Raw genomic sequence first — 23,310 nt, forward strand, 5'->3', positions numbered from 1 at the left:
TTCCCTGCCTGAAAGTCCTCTTTATCATATACAATCACATACAGGATTTTAAATCTTATCATTTTTCTGAATAGCTCTTTATAATTTAGAGGAAATCATTTTTGCTTGAATTTCCCAGGAACCTTAAAGGGGAATTCCACTGATTTTTCTAAGTAATTCACTCATTGAGATGTAAACAAAGTCATTCAGAGTGGTTTCATGTGAAACTTTGACTTCTTTACAGTGGTGTTGATTGGAACCAGGGGTCACAACGTCAACATCATAAATAAAGATATTTGTTATCCAAAACTACCAGTGAACCTACACGTCTTGTGAGTTTTTATATGTAATGCTGACGATGGTAACATAGTGGTATATCAGAAAAAATGTTTTGTTTGAGGACTATTGTTCCGTATAATAAGTGCAAGTACCTCTTCAATGAATAGTTTCTATGCTAAAATACGCTGTCTCTGGCAATGTATTTGTCACCATTTCATGTAGTAACTCAGTGAGGGAGCTTTTAGAGACATGCCAGGTTCCTATCACAATCACTGTGAACAGTTCTACCTTGGTAGGCTTCTCTAGAACTGAGCACCTCACACCAAACCACTCTGAATGACTGTGTTTACATCTTAACCATTTAATTATGCAGAAATTTTGGGATATCAGTGGAATTCCACTTTAACATAGCAGCCGTATACTTAAAAGGGTTACACCACATGGACAAAAATTTGAGGACAGGCCTTGTAATTAATTTAGCTCAGTGTTTTCCAACCCTGGCCAGCAGACCAGCATACCAATGGAACCTGTTATGCTAGTCATCAGCAAATCCAGCATATGTTGTGTTTTGGATGCTGGTATGCTGGTCAACCAGCATGACCATACTGGGTGACCAGCTAAACTAGCACCAGACCAGCACAAGTCCAGCTTAGACCAGCATGGAATGCATGTTAATGTTTCACTTTCCCCATATGTCAATCGGCCAAGATGGTGGATGTCCAAATGTTGCTTCATCAGCTCAGTGCTGGAGCCATCGTTGTTAACAAACACTAAAAGTCAATAGTCATCAGTATATTCCATAAATACATCCCCAAAATTTCTCTCAAACCACATCCAGGGCTTCATTAAGGTCACACAGACTTAATGTCCCCTTCATCCAGCGTCCAGCTACACAGAGAAGTTTTGTTCAGTTTTATAGGTCACAGTAAGTCATACTGTGTCCTACCACATCAACAAGTCTGCATGACCTTAATAAAGGCCTTGATGTGGTTTGAGTGGGGAGTTTTGGGGATGTATTCACACAAAAAAGATTCAGATGACTACTGACGTCTAAAGAATTCAGATTTTGGACACCAAACGTGCCTTGGAAGATCAACTACATCTGGAGTTTGTGTAGAACTGAGTTAAACCGCTCCTTTAAGTAAAGTCATTCTAAAGCTGAGTGTTTATAAAAAGATTAGCATTTTTGCTCTGTTCATGATTTTATGGGCAATTCTGATTCCTTTACTGCCCAATTTGACAGCTCAGCACCTCCCGAGTGTCCAGAACACATGGTCCCAAGTCAGACGAGGCGCACACAACAGTGAGAGTTTTCCTCTCCGCGATTTTAAATCGCATTGAGGCGACCCTCTCGTCCACCAGGACAAACTCCAGCTGCATGGCAGTCAGCCGGAGACTTGTGAGTATCCCCACACCCACCCGGCGCATCTCACCCTGTGCAACACCTGAGTAGGAGAGGGTCCAACCCCTATCAGGGAGTTTGGTACCAGAGCCGACACTGTGAGTGGAGGTGTGCCCAACTATATCTAGGTGGTACCTCTCAACCTCCCACACAAGCTCCGGCTCCTTCCCCCCAGTGAGGTTACATTCCACGTACCAAGAGCCAGTTTCTGCTGCCAGGGGCCTCCCTGCCATCTCCCACCACCTATATGGTTTATTATCCTGCTATGTGGGCTAAATGAACTAATGAAACACACTGGCAGATTTCCATCGCTTTCCTTTAGACAAAGTTGCAATACGATCAACACCATTAGCTCTTCAATGGGCCAAACCAGCATTTTACATTTTTCAACTTTAAATCAGTCGCCCATTAAATAACATGAATCAAATAAAGTGCTACATAGAAAATAAAAGGCAGCTGGCTATTTAGCACAAGGGATCATGTATAATTATGCAATGATATTTTGGTTCAGGTGTAGCAGCAGAATCCAAGTACAGCGTGACTGAACTCCTCCGACACATTATTCACATCATAAAACTGCAACACACATTGACCAACATAAAAATAATAAAGTTGCCGATTACTGATTTCAATTTTTAAGTAAAAATCTGCCAATTCTGATCTTGGCTGATTACAATGTCGGCTGATACTTAACTTCAATATCAGCATCATAAAAAAATATGGTATCATGCCAGCTCTACTTCTAAAGCGCTCATTTGTAACACAAGTTTACACTTATAATTCAATTCTCAGTCGAAAATGATATTATATGTCTATGTAAATATTAACTCAACAGCTTTTCTGCCATGATTAATCAGAGCCTCCTGTTATTTGAAAAAAAGGCTGTATAGTATGTAAAAATAACAAGAAAGTTTCTCATAATTATGACTTTATATCTCATAGTAAAGAGAAATATTTTGTCAAATAATAATGACTCTTATGAGATACTAAGTCATGATTATGAGATACTTTTGGGACAGGATCTCATTATTATGAAATAAGTCATAGTTATGAGATACTAAGTCATACTTATGAGGTAGAATCTCATTATTATGAGACAGCAAGCTATAATTATTAAATTATAAGTCATTATTTTGAGACACTAAGTCGTGATTATGTGGTAGAGTCTATGAGATAGCAAGCCATAATTATGAGATTATAAGTCATTATTGTAACATAGTGTCTCATTATTATGATATAGGATTATAGGAGTAATTATGAGATACTAAGTCAAAATTATGATATACTAAGTAGTAATTACAGGACAGTAAGTAGTAATTATGAGATATTAAATCATAATTGAGATACTATGTAGTAATTATGAGAAACTAAGTCAAAATTATGAAATATTATGTAGTAATGATTAGATATTAAGTCTTAAATGTTAGACACTAAGTCATAATTACGAGACAATCATAATGGTGAGATATTAAGTCTTAATTGAGATAGTAAATCATAATTATGAGATACTAAGTCACATATGGGGAAATATTAAAACATAATTATGAGATACTATGTCTTAATTTAGATACTAAGTCATAATTATGAGATACTAAGTCTTAATTTACATACTTAGTCATAATTGTGAGATATTAAATCTTAATTGAGAGTAAATCATAATTATGAAATATTAAGTCTTAATTGAGATACTAAGTCATAATTATGAAATATTAAGGCTTAATTGAGATACTAAGTCATAATTATGAGACATTAAGTCGTAATTAAGACATAGTCATAATTGTGAAATACTGTATGTATGTACTGTATTATGAATGTTTAACCTAACTAGTATTTCACTAGTATATACTTATTAGCATATTATTATGACTAAGTATGTCATGATTATTGGAAAACTATGTCTCTATACTATGAGATATAAAGTCATAATTATGAGATAGCAGTACTTATTAGATTTGGAAAGTCTTTCTCGTTATTATGATTTAATAAATGGTTTTATTTGAGTCTCTCAGTAAAAATGCAGAAGTAAAGTTACTCGGTCCACATTAGCGCTGCTCTCAGCTTCGAGGGGGAAGTAAATATCGGTCGCACTCTCTTCCTGTTTTGGTGTGTGTGTGGTGTGCTGGTGTGAGGATGGTGATGAGGATGAAGACGGTGGTGGTGATGATGGTGATGATGGTGATGAGGGTGATGAAGACGCCGCACACCTAGTCCCGCTGTCCTCCTCCTCTTCCTCCTCCCCCCGGGCTGAGCGGTGACGATGGCGGGCGGGCTGACGGTGCTGATGTCGGTCCGTGTGCGGGTGGCGCTGAGCTCCGGGGCCGCGGCGGGATCAGAGGCTCTGCGGCTCCAGCTCAGCATGAACCCCGAGCGGCCTGGAGAGTTCAGCCTCAGCCTCAGAGACACCTCCAGCGGCAGCGGCCGCGTCAGGGTAACTCGGCTCTTCAGAAAGGGGGAGAGAGGGAGAGAGAGACGGAGAGACGGAGCTGGATTCGCCAGCTTCTTGTTGAGATTTTTCCGTTCCACCTTAAATGGTGCAGCAGTTCGCTCCGTTCCACCTTAAATGGTGTAAAAAAAAGTATCGTTTCCGTTCCAGAATGTAACTGCTGGAGCACTTAAGGTGGAACGGGGAAATTCGAACAAGAAGCTGGCGAATAGGAGGCCAGGAGCTGAAGTTCTTATTCTCCAGCTTCTCTTCGGAGTTTTCCGTTCCACCTTAAATGATGTAAAGAGTTATCGTTCAGGAATCGGTATCGAAATCGCGGTGTCGGTATCTCAGCCTTAGATCTAAACTGTTCGAAAATAAAAGTGCCTAACGTTAGTTTTTGGCAGTGATTTCCACCAAAAGACTAAATGAGAGACGCCAGAATAACTGCTGCACCACTTAAGGTGGAACGGGGAAAATTCGAACAAGAATTGACAAAAGTTGGGTTTCTTACTCTCCGGCTTCTCATTCAAGTTTTCCGTTCCACCTTAAATGATATCAAGAAGTATCATTCAGGAATAGTCAGGCTGTCTGTATTAGTATCTTAATAAACGATACGAGTCTTAGGCAGACAGGTTTATTTATTTAACACCCGTCATACTCTGCGGTTATTCAGTTACATTCCACCTTAATTAAGTTCCGTTCCACCTTAAATGGTGTAATGAAGTATTATTTCTATTCCAGAATGTAACTGCTGCACCGTTTAAGGTGGAATGGGGAAATTGGAATAAGAAGCTGGTGAACAGGAAGCTGACAACAGTTGGGTTTCTTACTTTCCAGCATCTCATTCAAGTTTTCCGTTCCACCTTAAATAATATTAAGAACTCTCATTCAGGAATAGTCAGGGTGTCGACATTAGTGTCATTATGAACGATAAGAGTCTTGGGCAAGACAGGTTTATTTATTTATATATTTAACACTATTTTACACTGAGGTCATTCAAAGTGCTTTGCAAATGAGGAAATACAAAGATACAGGGTGATTCACTCGAAAGAGGCCCCGAATATTCTGTTGTAACTCCATTTGGATGAAGCAATCTACATATCTTGACGTATGTGTGATCGATTGCATTGCATGCAATGCTGGAAGTGATCTCCGTTTTCTGCCAGACACATGAAGGGGTACGGGGGTACGCACCCGGAAGTTGCAAACGGGGGTTGAACGTCGCGACAGCTGTCCAGCGCCTACCTCAGCGCTCCGATGCAGGGGCATCCTGGCTTGTTCGAAGCCCCATATACTGAGGAGCACATGGCACATTGTTTTATTCAGATTGCTTCATCCCAGCGAGAGTTATTACAGAATATTCGGGGCCTCCTTCGAGTGAATCTCCCTGTACTTCAAATGTAGGAGAATAAAAATGTGATTTAAACTTGATTATAAACAGCAGAAGAAATAAGCATTTAATTATAAATCAAATTAAAAATTACATTTGGATAATGGAGTGCCGTTACAGGAGAGGTGTAAACTTTTAGAAAATACAAATATCTGGTTCTTGGCAGTGATTTAAACCAAAAGACTAATTTAGAGACCCTTGGAGGAAACCGAGGGACGTGTTTTTTCCTCCATTTTTGAGGCTGTTCTTGAATTTTTTACACTCTTAATGTCTGTAATAATATAGAGCATTTTGTCGTGTCTGGACAAACATACTAGCTCCATTTTTGTAGTTTTTAATGTTTTTGGACGATTTCAAAATGCCCATTGTCTTTTACTGTTCTAATGTCACGAGGAACAGAATAATAGAAATGACTTAAAAATATATCTTGTTCCATTAATTTCCATTCCAAGTTAAGATTTTTCTCCTGTAAAGGTACCATTTTAAAGATACAAGGTTTTATCCTGACAGAAACGATTTTCTCATCATATATTATTCCTGTATTGTTATAGCATCTACAATACAGGTTTCTACAGTGCGAGCAAAACACCTGCACTGCTCCTTTTATATTTATAAAAAAAATGTGACCAGAATTTAAGAGCACCTGTGCAAAACAAGATTTTGACCCAAATAGCCGAACACTGTGAGTACAAACGTGCAGATTTTTTTCACTGATGTGAGTCGCTGGCCTTGAAAACCAGAGCATGATTAGCCTGATTAGCCTACTTAGTTAAAAACTGTTGGTTTACCGTAAGACTTATGTTAGCTTTTGCTGTGGCCTCACAGCAGTGAATGTGAATCTCAGGAATTAAAAACAGAAACAGCTGACATAGCTGGCTCAGCTATGTACAAACCCAGTTCCAAAAAGGTTGGGACAGTGTGTGAAATGCCAATGAAAACAGAAACAGTGATTAGTGAATTCTGCTTGACCTGTATTAAATCGAAAGCAGGACAAAAACAAAATATATCATGTTTTATCTTATGAACTCAATTTGTGTTTTTTGTAAATATACACTCATTCCTAATATGATGCCTGCAACATGAGCCAGAAAAGCTGGGACAGGAGCATGTTTACCACTGTGTTACATCACCTTTACTTTTAGTAGTGCTTAGTAATCATTTGGGGACTGAAGAGATCGAACAGTGGAATTTTTTGACATTCTTCTGTTTATACAAGTCTTCAGCTGAGCAGACGAACAGGCATTTTTTGTCATATTTTGCACTTCATAATGTGCTTTCAGTAGGAGACCGGCAAGCCAGTCCAGCACAAGCCCTCTCTGATTACAGCCATTCTGTTGTAACATGTGCAGAAAGTTTCTTGGTGTTGTCGTGTTGAAATAAGCATGGACGACCCTGAAAAAGAAGACAAAGGCACCAGACGTTGTATCTATCTTTTAGCGTTAATGATGCCTTTACAGTTGTGCAGGTTACCCACAAATTCACTCCCATACCATGACAAACACTGGCTTTTGAACTTTACTGACAAACACTGGCTTCTGGTAACTTTACACTGGTTATTTCCATTAACAGTCTGAAAGGTTGACATGTTAGACCACAATACATGTTTCCACTGAGCATCAGTACATTTCAGATGAGCTCAAGCCCAGAGAAGTTGGCGGTGTTTCTGAGCAGTGTTGGCATAGTACAGTCATAACTTGCATTTGTGGATGCAGCGTTGGGCGGTATTTATTGACAGCAGTCCATGTGTGATATCCTGAGGAGTTGAAGGTGTGATCTGTGTGATATCCTGAGGAGTTGAAGGTCACGTGCATTCAGTTGTGGTTTTTGGACTTGATTTTTATGCGTTTTTTTCTGGATTCCCTGAGTCTTTCTTTGCTGTAATGGATTGTCGAGGGTGAAATACCTAAAATCCTTGCAAGCGCTCGTCGAGGGATGTTGAGCCTCATTCACCAACGTTCTGAAGAAGAACTTTCTTAAAACCCATTTAGGCAGTTTTCACAAAGATTCTGACATTCACCAATGTTTTCTTACTTGGGATTTGTTTGTAAGTAAGAATAGAAACTGTGCAAATTCAAGAGCGCAAAGGTGTGAACAGTTGTGCGGTTTGAGAACACGTCATGAATCTGACGTGGACTTTTTCTCAAGAACAAATTTAAGAAAAAACTTAGCAAGATATTAGTGAATGAGGTCCGAATAAGTGGTGAGCCTCGATCACCCTTGGCATAAGGACTAGACCTTTCCTGGATGGTCTTTTATACTCAAGCACAATCATATCACCTCTTTTAAAGTGCTTTCTGAACATTTAACCACGTTCCTAGTCTTAAATTGCCCCGGCCTTAACTTTTTTGGAGCATGTTGCAGGCATTCATTTCAGAACAAGCATATATTTACAAAAAGCAGTATAGGTAGTCGATGTCCGAGACATGTTTGGTGGTATGCTTCTTTAATTTGAAACTGGAGTGATGAGGCTAACCTTGCTAACAAACACTAAAACTCAATGGTCACCAAAATTATTTCTGTAGAACTACGTCAGCAAAACTTCTTTCTAACCACTCAGACCACATCCAGGTGTTAATTTTAGGTTGCACAGACTTGTCAGTGTGGTTTACGATGCATGACTTACTGAGAACTATAAAAATGGGCAAAACTGCGGGCAGCTACTTCAGACAACAGGGTCTTTGTTCACAAACAACCTCAACAGTAGGAGTTCTGATCTAGAGTCAATAATTGCGACAATATCCATATTAAATACAAAGGAATCTAATCCGAGACCAGAATATCAGCCCTAGTTTTATTTTAATAGCTCACAGTAATATATCGCTGCTCTCGGAACAAAACCGCGTACCTCTATTTTTGTCATTTTTCAGTTTGTGATGTTATTTGAAAATGCATGTTGCCCTTTACATTATGGGTACATTTCATGATGAATGGACCAAAAGAAACAGCCCAAAATAACTTGGAAAAAAATCTGTTTCCATTGACTTACATTAAAAGCAAAGTAGGTTTTTTCCTTTTCCTGTAAAGTTATCATTTTGGAGATGCGAGGTTTTGTTCCGACAACAGCGATATAGTCATAGTGCGCTCTAAACCACATCGACTAGTCTACACAGCCTTAATAAAGACCAGGATGCAGTTTGAGAGAAGTTTCAATCATTTACCCAACTGTCCCTCATATATTTTTACAGTGGTTATTTGGGCTACTTATGACTTTGTTAGCAAAGCTGTAACTCCAGTCTTAAACTAAAGAAGCAAAAGGCCTCATTTTCTCAGACCATTCATGTACTTTGCTGTTGCATTTCCTCACATAACCAACCTCAACGTCAGGAAGAGTGACAAAACTTTGCGTAACACACCTTTGCTAGTACGACTGTGCTCTCGTAGTCCATCCATCCATCATCTAAACCGCTTATCCTTCTGGGTCGCGGTGGGGTGCTGGAGCCTATCCCAGCTGTCATTGGGCGGAAGGCAGGATACACCCTGGACAGGTCGCCAGTCCATCGCAGGGCAGACAGACAGACAGACATACACATTCACACACACACTCATACCTAGGGGCAATTTAGTGTGTCCAATCAGCCTGACTGCATGTTTTTGGACTGTGGGAGGAAACCGGAGTACCCGGAGGAAACCCACACAGACACGGGGAGAACAGGCAAACTCCACACAGAAAGGACCCTGGTCGCCTGGCCAGGAATCGAACCCAGGCCCTTCTTGCTGTGAGGCGACAGCGCTACCCACTGCGCCACCGTGCCGCTGCTCTCGTAGTCCACTTCTCATATTTCAAACTCATATTTGTTAAAAGCAGCGTGATGAGGCCGTCGTCATCAGAAGGCAGTAACATTGTTTAACTGTATACATACTTACCATATAGGAGCACTTTGTAGTTCTGCAACTACAGACTGTAGGTCATCTGTTTTTCTGCAGTAACACTGACGTGGTGGTGGTGTGTTAGTGTGTGTTGTGCTGGTCTGAGTGGATCAGACACAGCAGTGCTGCTGGAGCATTTTAAACACCTCAGTGTCACTGCTGGACTGAGAATCGTCCACCAACCAAAAATATCCAGCCAACAGTGACCTGTGGGCAGCGTCCTGTGACCACTGATGAAGGACTAGAGGATGACCAACACAAACTGTGCAGCAGCAGATGAGCTATCGTCTCTGACTTTACATCTACAAGGAGGACTGACGAAGTAGGAGTGTCTAATAGAGTGGACAGTGAGTGGACACAGTGTTTAAAAACTCCAGCAGCACTGCTGTGTCTGATCCACTCGTACCAGCGCATGACCCACCACCCAAATAATTCCTGCTCTGTGGTGGTCCTGTGGGGGTCCTGACCATTGAACTATAAAGTATACCTCTATGGTAAGTGGAGATGGTAAAATGGACAGTGAGTTTAGATACAAGGAGGTTGTTTTAATGAATGGCTGATCAGTTTCTATCAGTTTTTAATGAAGAATTAAGGTTCACAGTTGTTACTAGATCACCTGGTGCCATTGACTGACTGTAGAGTTGCACAATTTGGGAAGAATAAGTGCGATTTCTCTGAACAGTGTTATGACTGATTTACATTGCAGTTATTTTCCACAAAATGAGGCCTGTTTTTTTTGGATACGAAGACCAGCACATCCACTTTTTCTGCCTTGAGGCTTGAACACTGAACATAGTGTTCCAGACTCCACATTTAAAACTCAATACAACATTGTTGATAATATAGGTTATAATTAAATTTGTTGATATTGCGGTTTGGAAATTGCGTCTTTCAAATTGCAGTTTCAATATAAAAATGATTTATCTTTCAGCTCTGACTGAATTATTTATTCTCTGACTGCTTAAATGTTTCATTGTGAAAAGCCAATGAGTTTTTAACTGATACAACCAAGGAATTTTAAAACCGTCAAAGTAAGCAAAAAGCAATAGAATAGCTACTCAACTTAAGTTATTCATCAGCAGGAGTGACATACTTTCACTGGCTGAACAAAATGGTCCTGGCTTATAAATTAAAAGAATTATGGTATGGAAATGGTATAAAACTGTATGTACCAATGTGGCCAGTCAGTATTTTATATATTACGTACACTTTTGAAAAAAATCTGAGGTGAAGCTTTTCTCTCTCTTAGTCTCTAGCGGAGTTTGATCTGCGCACAGTGAAGTACGAGATCAAGTCGCCTCGCTGTCATGAGTTGGTTGTCACCAAGCCTCCGCACGACACCTTCAGCTTCACCTTCCGCAGCGAGCAGGAGGCTCAGGAGTGGGCCACCGTCATGCTGTCTTCGCTGAGAGAAGCCCAGAGAGGTCAGAGTTTACTTTCACTTTCATTCATGCCCACTACAGCAGGGTTTTTTCCCCACTTCCAGTCCTGGGCTGGATTCTCAAAACACTTAGGACAGTCATAGCCCACCAAGACCATCGCATCTTCTGAGCCTCTGTCAAAACTGGCTGTTCCTTTGTTTTTCAATCATGTTTTGATTGCGCCACATCATTGTGATTGTAGTAGAATTTAGGACCGCCTTAGAGCAGTGAGAACACACTCACTCCAGCACTGAAATCAGCTGAAAACCCACAGAGTGAAACTTTAGCCTGCAAAAACATTAAATTTGCCTAGTAGCAACAGGAAAAGAAGGAAGTTGTAATTATATACAGTTGTATGCAAATGTTTGAGTGCCCCTGGTAAAACTACGTGTTCTGATGATTTAAAAATAAGTTCACATCCTCTACAGACAACACGCTTCTACACATTTTAAAGGGAAATTCCACCGATTTCTCATAATTTCTACATAATTCAATCATTGAAACCAAGTCACTCAGATTGTTTAATTGTAGAGAAGCTTACCGACTGTTTTGTTGCAGTGGTGGTGATGGGAACCCAGGGTCACAATGCATAGCTTTTTTATTTACTATCCATACATAGGTTTTAAAAAATATGTTTTAGGCCAAAATCATGTCTTAAAACTATTGTACAACAATGTTTTGGACGTCAGGCACCGTATTTTTAGCATTTTCACATAATAGCTTTCTGTGAGGGGGTTTTTAGAGGAATTCGTCTCTTCTGACATCTGGTTTCTATCACCACTACCGTGTATTCTGACTCTACAACCACTCTGTATGGCTTTGTTTACATGTTAACCATTTAATTATGCAGAAACTTTGAAAAATCGGTGGAATTCCCCTAAAATGTTTAGTGCTTTGTGTTTGCGCCCCTTTCCTGTTTGTACAGTGGCATGCAAAAGTTTGAGCACCCCTAAAGGCACATGATGGCTTCTACAGGATAATGATCCTAAACACACTTTAAAATCCACAAGGGACTACCTCAAGAGGCACAAGCTGAGGGTTTTGTCTGTGAAAGTTATTTCACATTTAATTTTTTACTTTTTTTTCCCCCAATTTTCTTCCCAATTTAGACATATCCAGTTCCAACCAGTAGTTAGGGCTCCCCCAGTTATGCAATACCTCCAGTGCTAGGAGGGTGAAGGCTTGTACAGGCTTCCTCTGAGACCTGTGAAGCGCCACCACATGCTCGGAGGAAGGCAGAAGTTTTTCCTTTATTTATGCTTTTAAATGCAGCAACATAAGCAGTGAGACATCAGAGTTGAGACATATGCCTACATATAAACAAACAAAAAGTAACAGAAAATTAACAGAACTTTAACTCCAGTGTTCACATCCCCCTCACTTCCCGTTGGCTTTAGGCATATTTGGATGCCGTCTTTCACTGAGAGATACCAAAACAGCCACTTTAACGTTTAGCCCAGTCACAACTACCTTAGGAGTTTCTATTCTTCTTTTGAGAATGACACACTGAAAACGTTGCTGGCCGATCACTGAGCAGTCCATAGTTAAGAGTGTAATAAGACCATTAGGACGTTGTTAGTAACATCCATGAGGCTTTTAAGAATCCGACCGCTGGAAAGTTGCAGCACAGCACACAGTTCCTTATGTAAACACACCTGCTTCAGTTCATGAATTAATTATTAATCCTTTCGTTGTTGAATCAGGTGTTGGAGCAGGAGAGCCATCTAAAAGGGCAGTGATGTGGCTGCACAGTATTTTCCCAGTTATTGTTGAACTAGTCTCTCTGAGCCAGACCTGATCTGGTATAGAGTGTCTGGGGACAACCATGAGAAATTCTGGGTTAAATGTGAGTGGAAATGTGGACTTAATGAGGGAACAAAATGAGAAAAAAAATAGCTAAACTAGACCAGTGCCTCACGGAAGTGGAGCTGAAAGTAGTTGGTGAAGGTGCGCTCGTCAGCATTGTCCGACAGGCAACAAGCACGTTGTTAGCTCATGGGTGTAACGTAAGTTAGTTCGGCTGAAAAACCCCCTTCAAGAAACTCTGATTAAAAATGTGTTTTGCGTGTGCAGATAATACATTACATGCAGTCATAATAAACATAACCTTTTGCAAGGGAGAAACAGCTGAGTTAGCCAGATAGCTTTTTGCATGCTAGGTTTTTTGTGTTATTGATTGCACTCTGGATATTAAATAGAGGAATTTGGGTGGGTTTTAGAGGGGGGCATACTTTTGTTAGCAGCACATTTTGCCACTGTTTACCGCCAAAATGTTTACCAAAGATGTGTACCTTTCCCAGGAGACTACTGTTGGACTTTACAGAACACTCAAAAATCACATTCAACTATAACAACTCTAAATTTAAAGTGTGTCGTAAGTTTCCAGTGCTGTTTTTATATGTGCCAAAGCTCCGGATGTAAGGATAAATAGGATGTAGTTTTTGTTTGTCATATAGTCGAGGCTTTTGAGGAGAAACATCTGATTTTACAGTCTAAACAGCAGCAAGTTAACATGGTAGCCTTCACCACTAACCACCATAGCATGTCTGAAGTTACGCTGAGATTTGCTGACATTATTATCTCCATCGTAGTCGCCAAATATACCAAGGCTATGATGTTAACTGCTAGCTAACAACGATTAAATGGTGAAAGCAGTCACACAATACCAGACTCCTGTCTCTTTGAAATTGGGAGAGATGTCTAAACTGGAAAATAAAAGCCACATTAACATTTCAAAGTAATATTTGAAATCACTGGTGAAATCTGACATAAATCTCATAAATAGTTTGTGGCTCAAATAATATATTTTTCCTCCTGGTTCTGCCTAGCGCACATGAACATATCTCCAAAATGAGGTGGCAAGTAGAGGTGGGCAGTATGAAAATATTTTATTGTCATATTGTCATTTTGCTATTGTGATGAGCAGTATGTTTTTCTGAGTGTATCTTGGATGTCGTCCACGCTTCAAGAACACTTACCAACGGCATGTTTCATTGAAATAAGAGCATAAATAATCCTAAGTGGATTTAAAGTAGTGCAGTATTTAAATGTTGAATAAAACTATGGGCCTTGTGCATTCAGTGCATTTTGATGGCTATTTTTGAGCATGGCATTGTGTCCATGTGTCAAAATATAGTGATATGTATTGTGAAGTATCGTAATATGATATTTTTGTCATATCACCCTCCCCAGCGGGAAGCCGATTGGGTGTTTTTATTGAATGGCAGGACTTTCCCCATAAACAGACACCATGTTGAGCATTACAGGCTTTCCCATTCATTTTTCAACCACTGAACTGTCTACTCCTCCTTTATAATGTCTCTGAGCTGGTGAACTTTCTGCTTAGCCTGTCGATCAGATGTTTATCCCTAAAAACCCCGATGGCACAAAATGTAGGTGTCTTGACGGAAAGTTGTGTGCCAAGTTTATTCACCTTTGCAACAGTAACTACGAAACAACACATTTGTAGGTGGAGCACGAACAGGTCAATTATAGTATCTGCTGTACATTTTTGCAGACATGCTTCTCTTACACCACTCACTCTTTCTGTCTTTCAGTTGCCAGTATTGCCGCTCATCCCACTGACGATGAACTACACTATCTGAAGCCCATAGAACACAATGCAACCTTGTCATTATCAGCTAAAGGTCAGTGACATTTGATATTTCTTCCATAATTTTACGAGAGGGAAACATCACCTGCTTTTTCGAAGGGGAACTGCAAGCCTGCGTTATACCCAGGCAGTGTTGTTTTGTCAGTGATAAATCTGTTGTAAATCTCTGTCTGTCTTATCTGTAGCATTTATTGGATCTGTTGTGCATCAGATGAGAGGGTGCTTTGAACCGATTGTACAAAGAGCAGTATACAAATACGCCTGCACTTTTAGACTACTTAGTTTAAGCAATAGAACGCGAGAGCGAGTGTGTTAAATAACATCACGGCTGTGATTTGGTCGCCGTAGATCATCACAGCTGTAATGTTATTCGCCATAACATACGACCTTGAGTATTCTATGGCTTTTATACAACAGTTAAATTAATAAAGTAAGAAGTAATAAATTGGGTCGTGAACGTGGCATTTATTATGTTTTAATGTTAGAAATTCCTTCCGCCAAATTATAGTTCCTCAACAAGCAGCTCGTTGCTACATCAGAGTAACGAACTCCGCTCACTCGCTTTGCAGTCTGCTGTAAGCCTCTCCTTTTGAAGTACAGACTGAGCTATAAACCTGCCGCAATATCAAGTTTAGCTCAGTTTTGTCAGTTTTTGCCAGATCAGTATTAATGTTGTTTTGTTCCAGTCAGTCTGTAAAGCATCTTACAGCCCATTTTGTTTGGCGAATGGTGTTGGGTTCATTTCTGGCTGATTCCAGGTTGTTTAGCTGTTCTTCTGTCACAGCTGCCGACTGAAAAGCTGCTCAGTGGTGATGACAGTTTGGGAATTTAGTGTCGTCTCATCTTCAGAGTCTGACCAAATCAGCTGTCGGTCAAATGTGATCTTAAAAGTGTCCATTTTCTGTTTGTGGCAAAGTAAGAAGTAAAAGCGTTCAAATGGCTTGAGCGTCTCCTACAGCTGTCAAAGTCGTTGCTTAGCAACGGCGTCTCAGCAGAGTGATACAGTGTTTGTGAAAAACCTGTGATGTTATGGTGAAATAACTCTTCTCAACCAATCAGCTTGCATGGCCGTAACTAACTGTCGTATAAAAATACACTAATAAGGCTCTGCTGGTTCCACATTCTTTGACGATTCTGCATTTGTCGGCTCTCTAGAGGAGTTGTGTGCTGATCTGGCTAGAGCCATAGAAGCTGGAGACGCGCAGGCAGCAGTGCAGCACGCTACAACGCTGGCCCACCACCAGATGTCACTCACTATTCAGCCGGCTCCAAAGAACTTTGAAGACGGGGAGATCAGGTGAGGGAGTGAGGGAAAAAAAGACAGACAGCACCGGTAGAGAATAAACAATAGTGTTTATCAGCAGCATCAATAACATGTCTCTGTTCTCTACATGCAGCTTAGCCGTCGCAGTGGAAGATGCCACATCGTCTTGTTGTGTCACGGTAAAAGTCGTCCCCCATATGACTGTGGGCTCCCTCAAGCAGCAGGTGAGTCAGACTCAAGTCTGGACAAAACAAAATGCATTCAGAGGGTACATTCAAAATGTTTGATGATTCCAAAATGCATTCAAAGGTTTGAAACATCAAGGTTTTAAAAATAATTTTTAATAAATTAGCATTTTTTAACCAGGGTTTAAGGAAAGCAGATTTTTCTTTGTGAAAATACCTAAACATATGCACACTTTCTTCACATGGACAGCCAGGCACCCCTCAAAGATGCCTTTTGTATGATATTTAAATCATTACTTAGCTCTTTATACCAAGAAAGACACTTTGTTGAGCATGAAGCTAAATGTTGCAAAATAAAGCCAAAGTAGTTTAGTGATTAGGGATTCTCAGTGATATTGTATGAATGATATCAGAATCAGCAGATAATTATTTTAAAAATGATCAGCTTTGGATGGAATTAAACCAATATTTTAAACCAGTATTTAATTGTGTAATTTATTGTGCTCAAGAAGGAGAATCATTTATTTTTTTTCTACCCATCAGATTAAGTTCTAACAGCCAGCAATAATGTTTATTAACTGAAACTCAAAGTAATCCTGGTAATTCATTGAAAACGTAAGTAAGGCAAATAAAAGCACTCAAACATCAGTGGGACTTTCATTTATGTAGTTCAGGATTTAGTATTTTGTTCAGGTTAATTTTTTGTTGCTTAGCTCTTTGGATGACAAGTCTTTTAAGTATGGAGTGCACAACCAGTGCTCAGTCAGGCTTGTTGGATGCTCTGTTTTGTATGTCCAGGCAGGTTTTAAACGCTTCCTCTCTTTTTCCAAGATGTCAGTACATATTTTATGGTTGATTTTGGAACAAAGAAACAATGTTTTTTGTCCGATTTGCTTGTTTTCAGTGTTGAAGTGTTGCAAAACAGTTTCTTTAAGAATGTTAATGAAATTCATCAGGTGTGTTAGATGGCTTTCTGGAGTAGCAGTGGAGATCTCTGGGTTGGAATGTGTGCATTTGGATTAATGTCCCAAAATTTGTTTTGAAGTAAAATGGGGGATGTTTGGTGAATGTTTTCTAACTTGCTATTGTTCAGCCGGACTCAGAGTATTGATTATTAAGTTATAATGTAGCTGAAATTGTGTGCTTTTGAATATGGTAAAGCACAATTTCCATAATATATTAGTGACCAAACAAAAAGAACAAATGATAATAGAGGTGTCCCAAGGTAGTTTATGCCTTCAAAACAAATCTTCTGAAAGTAAAACAAATAATTAAATAAATAATGAAGGTGAGGCGTCCTTTGATCTTTGATCTTACGGATCATGAAGGATCTGTTTAGTAACCGTTAACTGTTGGGTCGTGCAGTGTTGCAGTTAGACTACGTTGATGACACATTAGACGTGCGGTTGACATGAAGAACACTTGCTCAAGTCTGTATTTCGGTTCATTTTGCTCACAGATGTTTGCAGAATACGGCTTCCACCCTCGGGTGCAGCGCTGGGTCATAGGTCAGTGTTTGTGCTCTGACCAGCGCTCGCTGGGTTCGTATGGCGTGTGCCGGGACGGTGACACAGCTTTCCTCTACCTCCTCTCCGCACGACACGCCCGCCTCAGCCGACAGCAGTGTCAGCAGGACCAGGAGAGCGCGCTCCTCTCACCCGCGCCAAAACCCGCACCAGCCCCAGCAGCGACTGCAGCAGGAGGCACCGGCCCAGCCAGCCACGACTGGAGGGGCTATAGCACGCTGCCCCCCAGACTCCATCACTCCAGCACAGGTCTCTGACTAGTAATGCTTTTCAATTATGTGCATGTTTTTCTCTAATTTTCTCCACAATTTAGTCATGTTCAAATCCTCCCCGCTAGTAGGGACGGGTGGTGTACCGGTTATGAGGTATAGCGTAGTATAGTAGAAATATAAGACATTACACTCAAATTTGTCAGTGTTTTGTTTGAAATGCTTCTGTATGTTGTGACTGTAGTTGTGTTTGTCCTTTGACTTTGTGAGATGCAGTGTCAGCTGAAAATACAGTTGATGTAATTTTATTTTGACTCACAGACATGATTTATTTTTTTTGATGAAGTACACAAATAATGAGTGTGAATATCCATATATTTGAAAACCCACACCTGTTGGATCATGTGAACGCCTTCATTTAACTCTCAGAGACTCTCGTTTAGTGAATGGTTTGAGGGCTAATTTGCCTAATTCTGTCTTTTTTTCTGAAAGTATCAGTTTTGCAAATGCCGATTTCGTGATAACAGTTAAGTGTTATATTGTGCAGCCCTAATAGAGCTGATCTTCAGTACATTGTTGGTTGTGTTTTGGCTGAACAGGCAGCAGTGGTGGCGGAGCAGAAAAACACAGCATCAGTGAGATCATGAACCTGGAGATGCTGCAGCTGGGTGGCCCCAACACGAGGCAGAATACGGTACAAGTACCTCTTGATTCGCACTGCCACCCATGCTTGTCAGCTTTAGTGTGTTCATTGAAACAGCAGTTTCTTTATACTCAATCCGGATACACTGTAGACACAAGGGCTGGGCATCCTCCACTGCGTTTGTTCGAGCCCTGTGCTCAGGAAGGCCAGCTGAATGCACTTTTTCTATACAAACTACAAGATAATCAACTGTTTGAAACTGTTTTGCCACTGTTCTCTAACCTCCTGGGTTCTAAGGGCATTTTCTTGATTTTGCAAATATTTTCATCTTTAAAAGGCACTTTTTTAACAGATCAACAGATAAAGAAATGAGCGCAAGGATGGTTGTGCACTCTTGGATTCTCAGCCACATCACTGGGAATTAAACTCTGGTCTCAGTGACAGAACAACTCAGACAACCTTCTTGGCCAGCAATGTCACATGGGAAATTTAGTACTTCATGCAACCTCCTTTCATCAACATAACAGCAATGAGTCTTTTCCTATGATGGTTGGTGAGACTGGAGACTGGAAAATAAAGGAATCTGAGACCGCTTCTCAGTACAGAATCTCTTCAGAAAGGTGCTAGGTCCCCTCTTTTGGCCTCAGCTCTCTCAACAAATTTGAATGGGGTTTAGATAAGATAAGATAATCCTTTATTAGTCCCACAGCGGGGAAATTCTCAGTGTCACAGCAGCAAAGGGACAGCAAGGCACTCAAGAAAAAGAAACGTAAAAGAAAAAAGAAAAGAAGGGGACTGGAACAGCAATTTTAAAACCTTGATTCTGTGGCTGTCGACCATCTTTGTATGTTTTTTGTCGGATGTTTTGAATAATTGTCCTGTTGGAAGATCCAGTCACGACTGTGAGCTTTTTTGCGGAGGCAGCTATTTTCGGATTTCCATTTCAAATCTTCTGATAATTCATGAAGCCATGTTCCATGGACCTTTGGAGAAAAAAAAAGCTCCAAAACATCACAAATCCTCCACCATACTTAACAGAGGGATGAGGTTCCCAAGTTGTGTCTTACAAGTGAATAAATATATATTTCGCTGCTGATGGAAGAAAACCTTGTATCTCCATTTTTGTTGTTATTCAGGTTTTGACATAATTTCAAGATGCATATTGCCCTTTACATTGTAAATTTCATGAAGAATGGACCAAAAGAAACGACCCAAAATGACTTGGGGGGAAAAAAGTCTGGTTCCATTGACTCACATTAAACATAAAGTATGTTTTTTCCTTCTCCTGTAAAGTTATCATTTTGAAGATATTAGGTTTTGCTCCAACAGCAGTGATGTGTGTGTGTGTGTGTGTGTGTGTGTGTGTGTGTGTATATATATATATATATATATATATATATATATATATATAATATAATATATATAATTATATATAACTTCAAGTGCTAATGACACATTACTGCTGTGTTCGTCCACTTTCTCTACAGCTTTGACTAAATGCTAACCTGTATTTTTCGTTCTCTAGACGGGTTGGTCGTGCCCTTCCTGCACCTTCATAAACAAGTCCACGAGGCCAGGCTGTGAAATCTGCAGTACCGAAAGACCCGACGCACCAGAGCTCAGCAGCTCTCAGCCGGTGACGCTTCATTTATAAGAGTTCACCAAATCGCACTGTGATCAAAGTATGTACTGTATGTATACTGAGCTGAAGTGTTTCAGGAAAAAGGAAGCAAATATGAACGAGGAAACTGAATACATGACAAACCACCGATGTGAGTGCAAAAAAAAGACGGACAGATATTTCATGCACACACAACCAGCTGATAAAGAACACACGGCACTAGATTTACTCGACGTGCCGAGTGAACAGAGGCAGGAACAGCCTACCTGGACTCTATTAAGGACAGCATCAAGGATGTTCTGTTGCATGCAGCGTGCCATGTTCTCTTCCTCAAACCACTATTCCTCAAAGACGTTTCTGGCCACTTTGTGATGAGCCTGCAGCAGATGGAGGGAATGAGCAAGAAACATGCAAACGTTGGGCAGCTCACGTGGTGGTTCAGGTCTGGGAGCCCATTCCTGTCATGTGGAGGTGGGGAAAAAATCGCACCTGTGTTTTTTCCCTTTTCTTCGCTTCTGGCACAAATTTTGACTTAGTATTTCAATATAGACTTACTTTTTTCGAAATAATGACTTATTTTCTCAAAATATTCACTATGTTGAAATAATGACCTCTCATATTATTGACTTACTATGTCAAAATAATGTCTTTCTTTCTCAAATGTTTGAAATGGCCTATGTTCACATTACAAGCCTCGTTGCTCAATTCAGATTTTTTGCTCAGATCTGATCTTTTTTTAACCTGATTGTTCACATTCGTGTAGGTAAGTGACTCACATCTGTCATTAATGTGAACAAATCTGTGTCCTGAAACGACCCATATGTCCACATCCTGAGCAATAATAAAAGCTCTCAGCTGTTCATTGTTAGAAGTGGATGAAGGCCAAAAAGGGTCAAATGCATTGCTTTTGCACTGTTTACTGGCACTAACTTCAGTTTAGGCTCTGTTTCTGCATTAGTACTGCATGATGCCGCATGCGCAGTGAAAAATAAACACATGAATTCTGATTTGACTATTCTCATTGAGGACGCATGGCTTTCAATCGGATATGCATCCGATCTAGGACCACATATTAAAATGGCTGAGTTCTGGTTTGGAAAGATCAGATTTGTGTGTCCACACAGTTCTGAAAACATCAGATCTGAGTCACATTAAAGCAGAAAACTGGATTTGAGCCATTTCAGCCTGGTGTGATCGTAGCCTTAATATCTCAGAATAATGACTGACTTACTCAGAATTGTGACTTAGTGTCTTATAATGCCTCATGTCCTTAATGTTGACTGTATCACAACAATGGCTTATTGTCTCAAAATTTGAGTTAGTATCTTGATATAATGACTTATTTTTTTATTAAAGAACTCCAGAATTTAATACAGTAAATCTGAATTTTGGCTTTGCTGAACCTGTTGTCAAAAAAAAATAAAAAAACAAGATATTACTTTGACATAATAAGTCAGAATTTAGAGAAAATAAGTCATTATTTCAAGATGCTCAGTCAAAATTGGGGTCAACACAGACTATACCCAGTGTCCCTGGCCACACCATCTTGTATTTTGGCCACTTAAAGTGCAGAGCCTGTGGCCCGAATGGCCAAAGCTCCAAATCACCAGATCAGTTGAATCTTCACACATTCACAAATACGAAACCATCAGTGACAAACCACTAATTTTCCCCCTCAGGATTCATTCTGATCGAGTCAGACATCAAATCAGATTTTGCTGGGATTCACCACTTGTAACCACGTGAGACCAGTGTTCTTACTCATATAAAGTTTTTGATGAATATTTATTGTCACAAAGCAACACTTGGTTTTGGTACTGAAGCATGTTTGTTAATTGTAAATGCAATATAAACGACAAACATGTTTCTATAATTTTGGCCACAAATTCTCCCAAAATTGTGGCATCAAGATCCACTGGCTTGGTGGTCTGAGTGACCAGTGCAGTTGTTTTATGTCCATCTACCTGTGAACGCTGCTGCTGCTAGAAACAGGAGGAAAAAATAACACAGGGGCTTTTATTATTTTCTCTCTCCTCTACATGGCAGGAATGGGCTTCTATACTTTGGAGTACAAAGTCTCCACAAGCAACTCAGCAATTTTGACCTCTCTTTAACAACAGCTACACAGTGTCCTCTCCTCAAGTGTAAATACTCGCTCTGACTCTGTGAAGATCTTCACACGCAGACTGAGGTCAAAGGCTTGTTCTGGTGATTTCTCTCATCTTATTAAGTGAATCACACTAAGGTTTTTGTAGGGTTTGTCGACGCTGGGAATTGCTGTTGATAATGCAAGCTAAAAAAAAAAAAAAAATTCCGATCAGTTTTTTCTGCTCGGCTCATTTATGCATGCAAGTCCTTTCCAAAATTATTTGTGCAGTGGGCATGCAAAAGTGTTGCCGCCCCTGGTCAAATGACATGGTTTGCTGTTTTTCTAAGTAAAGATAAGTTACACATCCCCTACAAAGAGGACACTTCTGCACATTTGGATACACAGTTATTGTTTATTTGCTGAATTTAAAACAGTGGGGGGGGGGCATAAAATGTGGCCTTTTGCAAAAGTTGTGGCACAATTTAAATTGAACTTTTTCCAATATGTTACTCAGAAAATAGGTTGTGCACTGGAATTTGCAGAAAATGTGATATTTAAAATGTGTTTACTTATTTTCTCTTAGAAAAATCAACATGTAATTTCACCGGGGCTGTTTACGGCTGTAAACATGTTCTATCGAAAAGCTACTTTTAGCCAAAGAGCAGCAGCTTTGCCGACATTTATGATTCTCTTCTGATGAGATCCTGCTAAAATCTTAGTATACCGAAAATTCTCACTTTACCTTGCTGTGCTGTTTCTGAAAATGTACTGTCTGGTGATCTTTTTTTTATTTTATTTTATTTTAATCACGAGGTAAAAGACAGTTTTAAAATATACTTAGATACTTGATATCGTTACTTGACCTCAGTCTGCCCTCATGCCAGTTTGTTGTTGTTCCTCTTGTTGTTAAGAATCATTGTAGTCGAGCAGGAGAGCCGTATGTAGCAGCTTGGTAAAATACTCTTCACCAAGACATTGTAAGCAGCCACAACCGGCACAACCTCGCTGAAAATACGACGCACTGAGAAATCGAGTCTAACCAGTCACTTTGGCTCTTATTTCAACGTTCGACTCGAGTTTCTGACTGCAAATAACACGTTTATGGTAATAAATGACATTCAGTGTTAATTTTACGGACAGTAGTTTTGATTCCACCCTGGAGACCCGTAGCTGTCGTTACCACATTTTGGAACAGTGTTGATTTTGCCAACATTTTTCATCGGTCAGCCAGATACAGGGTAATTTGTAAGTTGGTTTATTTTTATAACATTATTTAACAGAAGGTAAGGTAAGTGTGACTGGATTTGAATGGATGCCTTTATGCAGATGGATTTCTCGTTCATACCTATTGGAAACATATCTTTTAACAAATTCAATAAATGCAAACTATTAAAAAA

General features: G+C 39.9%; 1 protein-coding gene across 1 annotated transcript; it reads left to right on the forward strand.

The window, feature by feature from the left end:
* The first annotated feature begins 3,754 nt into the window (after nt 1-3,754).
* Nucleotides 3,755-23,310, forward strand: sharpin (SHANK-associated RH domain interacting protein). The gene is made up of 8 exons (XM_036596480.1): nt 3,755-4,088; nt 10,592-10,766; nt 14,321-14,410; nt 15,532-15,673; nt 15,774-15,864; nt 17,285-17,600; nt 18,160-18,254; nt 19,729-23,310. The coding sequence occupies exons 1-8, from the start codon at nt 3,918-3,920 to the stop codon at nt 19,855-19,857; spliced, it is 1,209 nt and encodes a 402-aa protein (XP_036452373.1). The 5' UTR covers nt 3,755-3,917; the 3' UTR covers nt 19,858-23,310.

Source organism: Colossoma macropomum, unplaced genomic scaffold (genome assembly GCF_904425465.1).
Source record: "Colossoma macropomum unplaced genomic scaffold, Colossoma_macropomum, whole genome shotgun sequence".
NCBI classification, from domain to species: domain Eukaryota; kingdom Metazoa; phylum Chordata; class Actinopteri; order Characiformes; family Serrasalmidae; genus Colossoma; species Colossoma macropomum.

Coding starts and splice junctions, on each gene's coding strand:
- sharpin (XM_036596480.1), top strand. CDS start 3,918: ATGGCGGGCGGGCTGACGGTGCTGATGTCGGTCCGTGTGCGGGTGGCG. Junction 14,411..15,531: donor CTTGTCATTATCAGCTAAAG/GTCAGTGACATT, acceptor TCGGCTCTCTAG/AGGAGTTGTGTGCTGATCTG. Junction 15,865..17,284: donor TGGGCTCCCTCAAGCAGCAG/GTGAGTCAGACT, acceptor TTTTGCTCACAG/ATGTTTGCAGAATACGGCTT.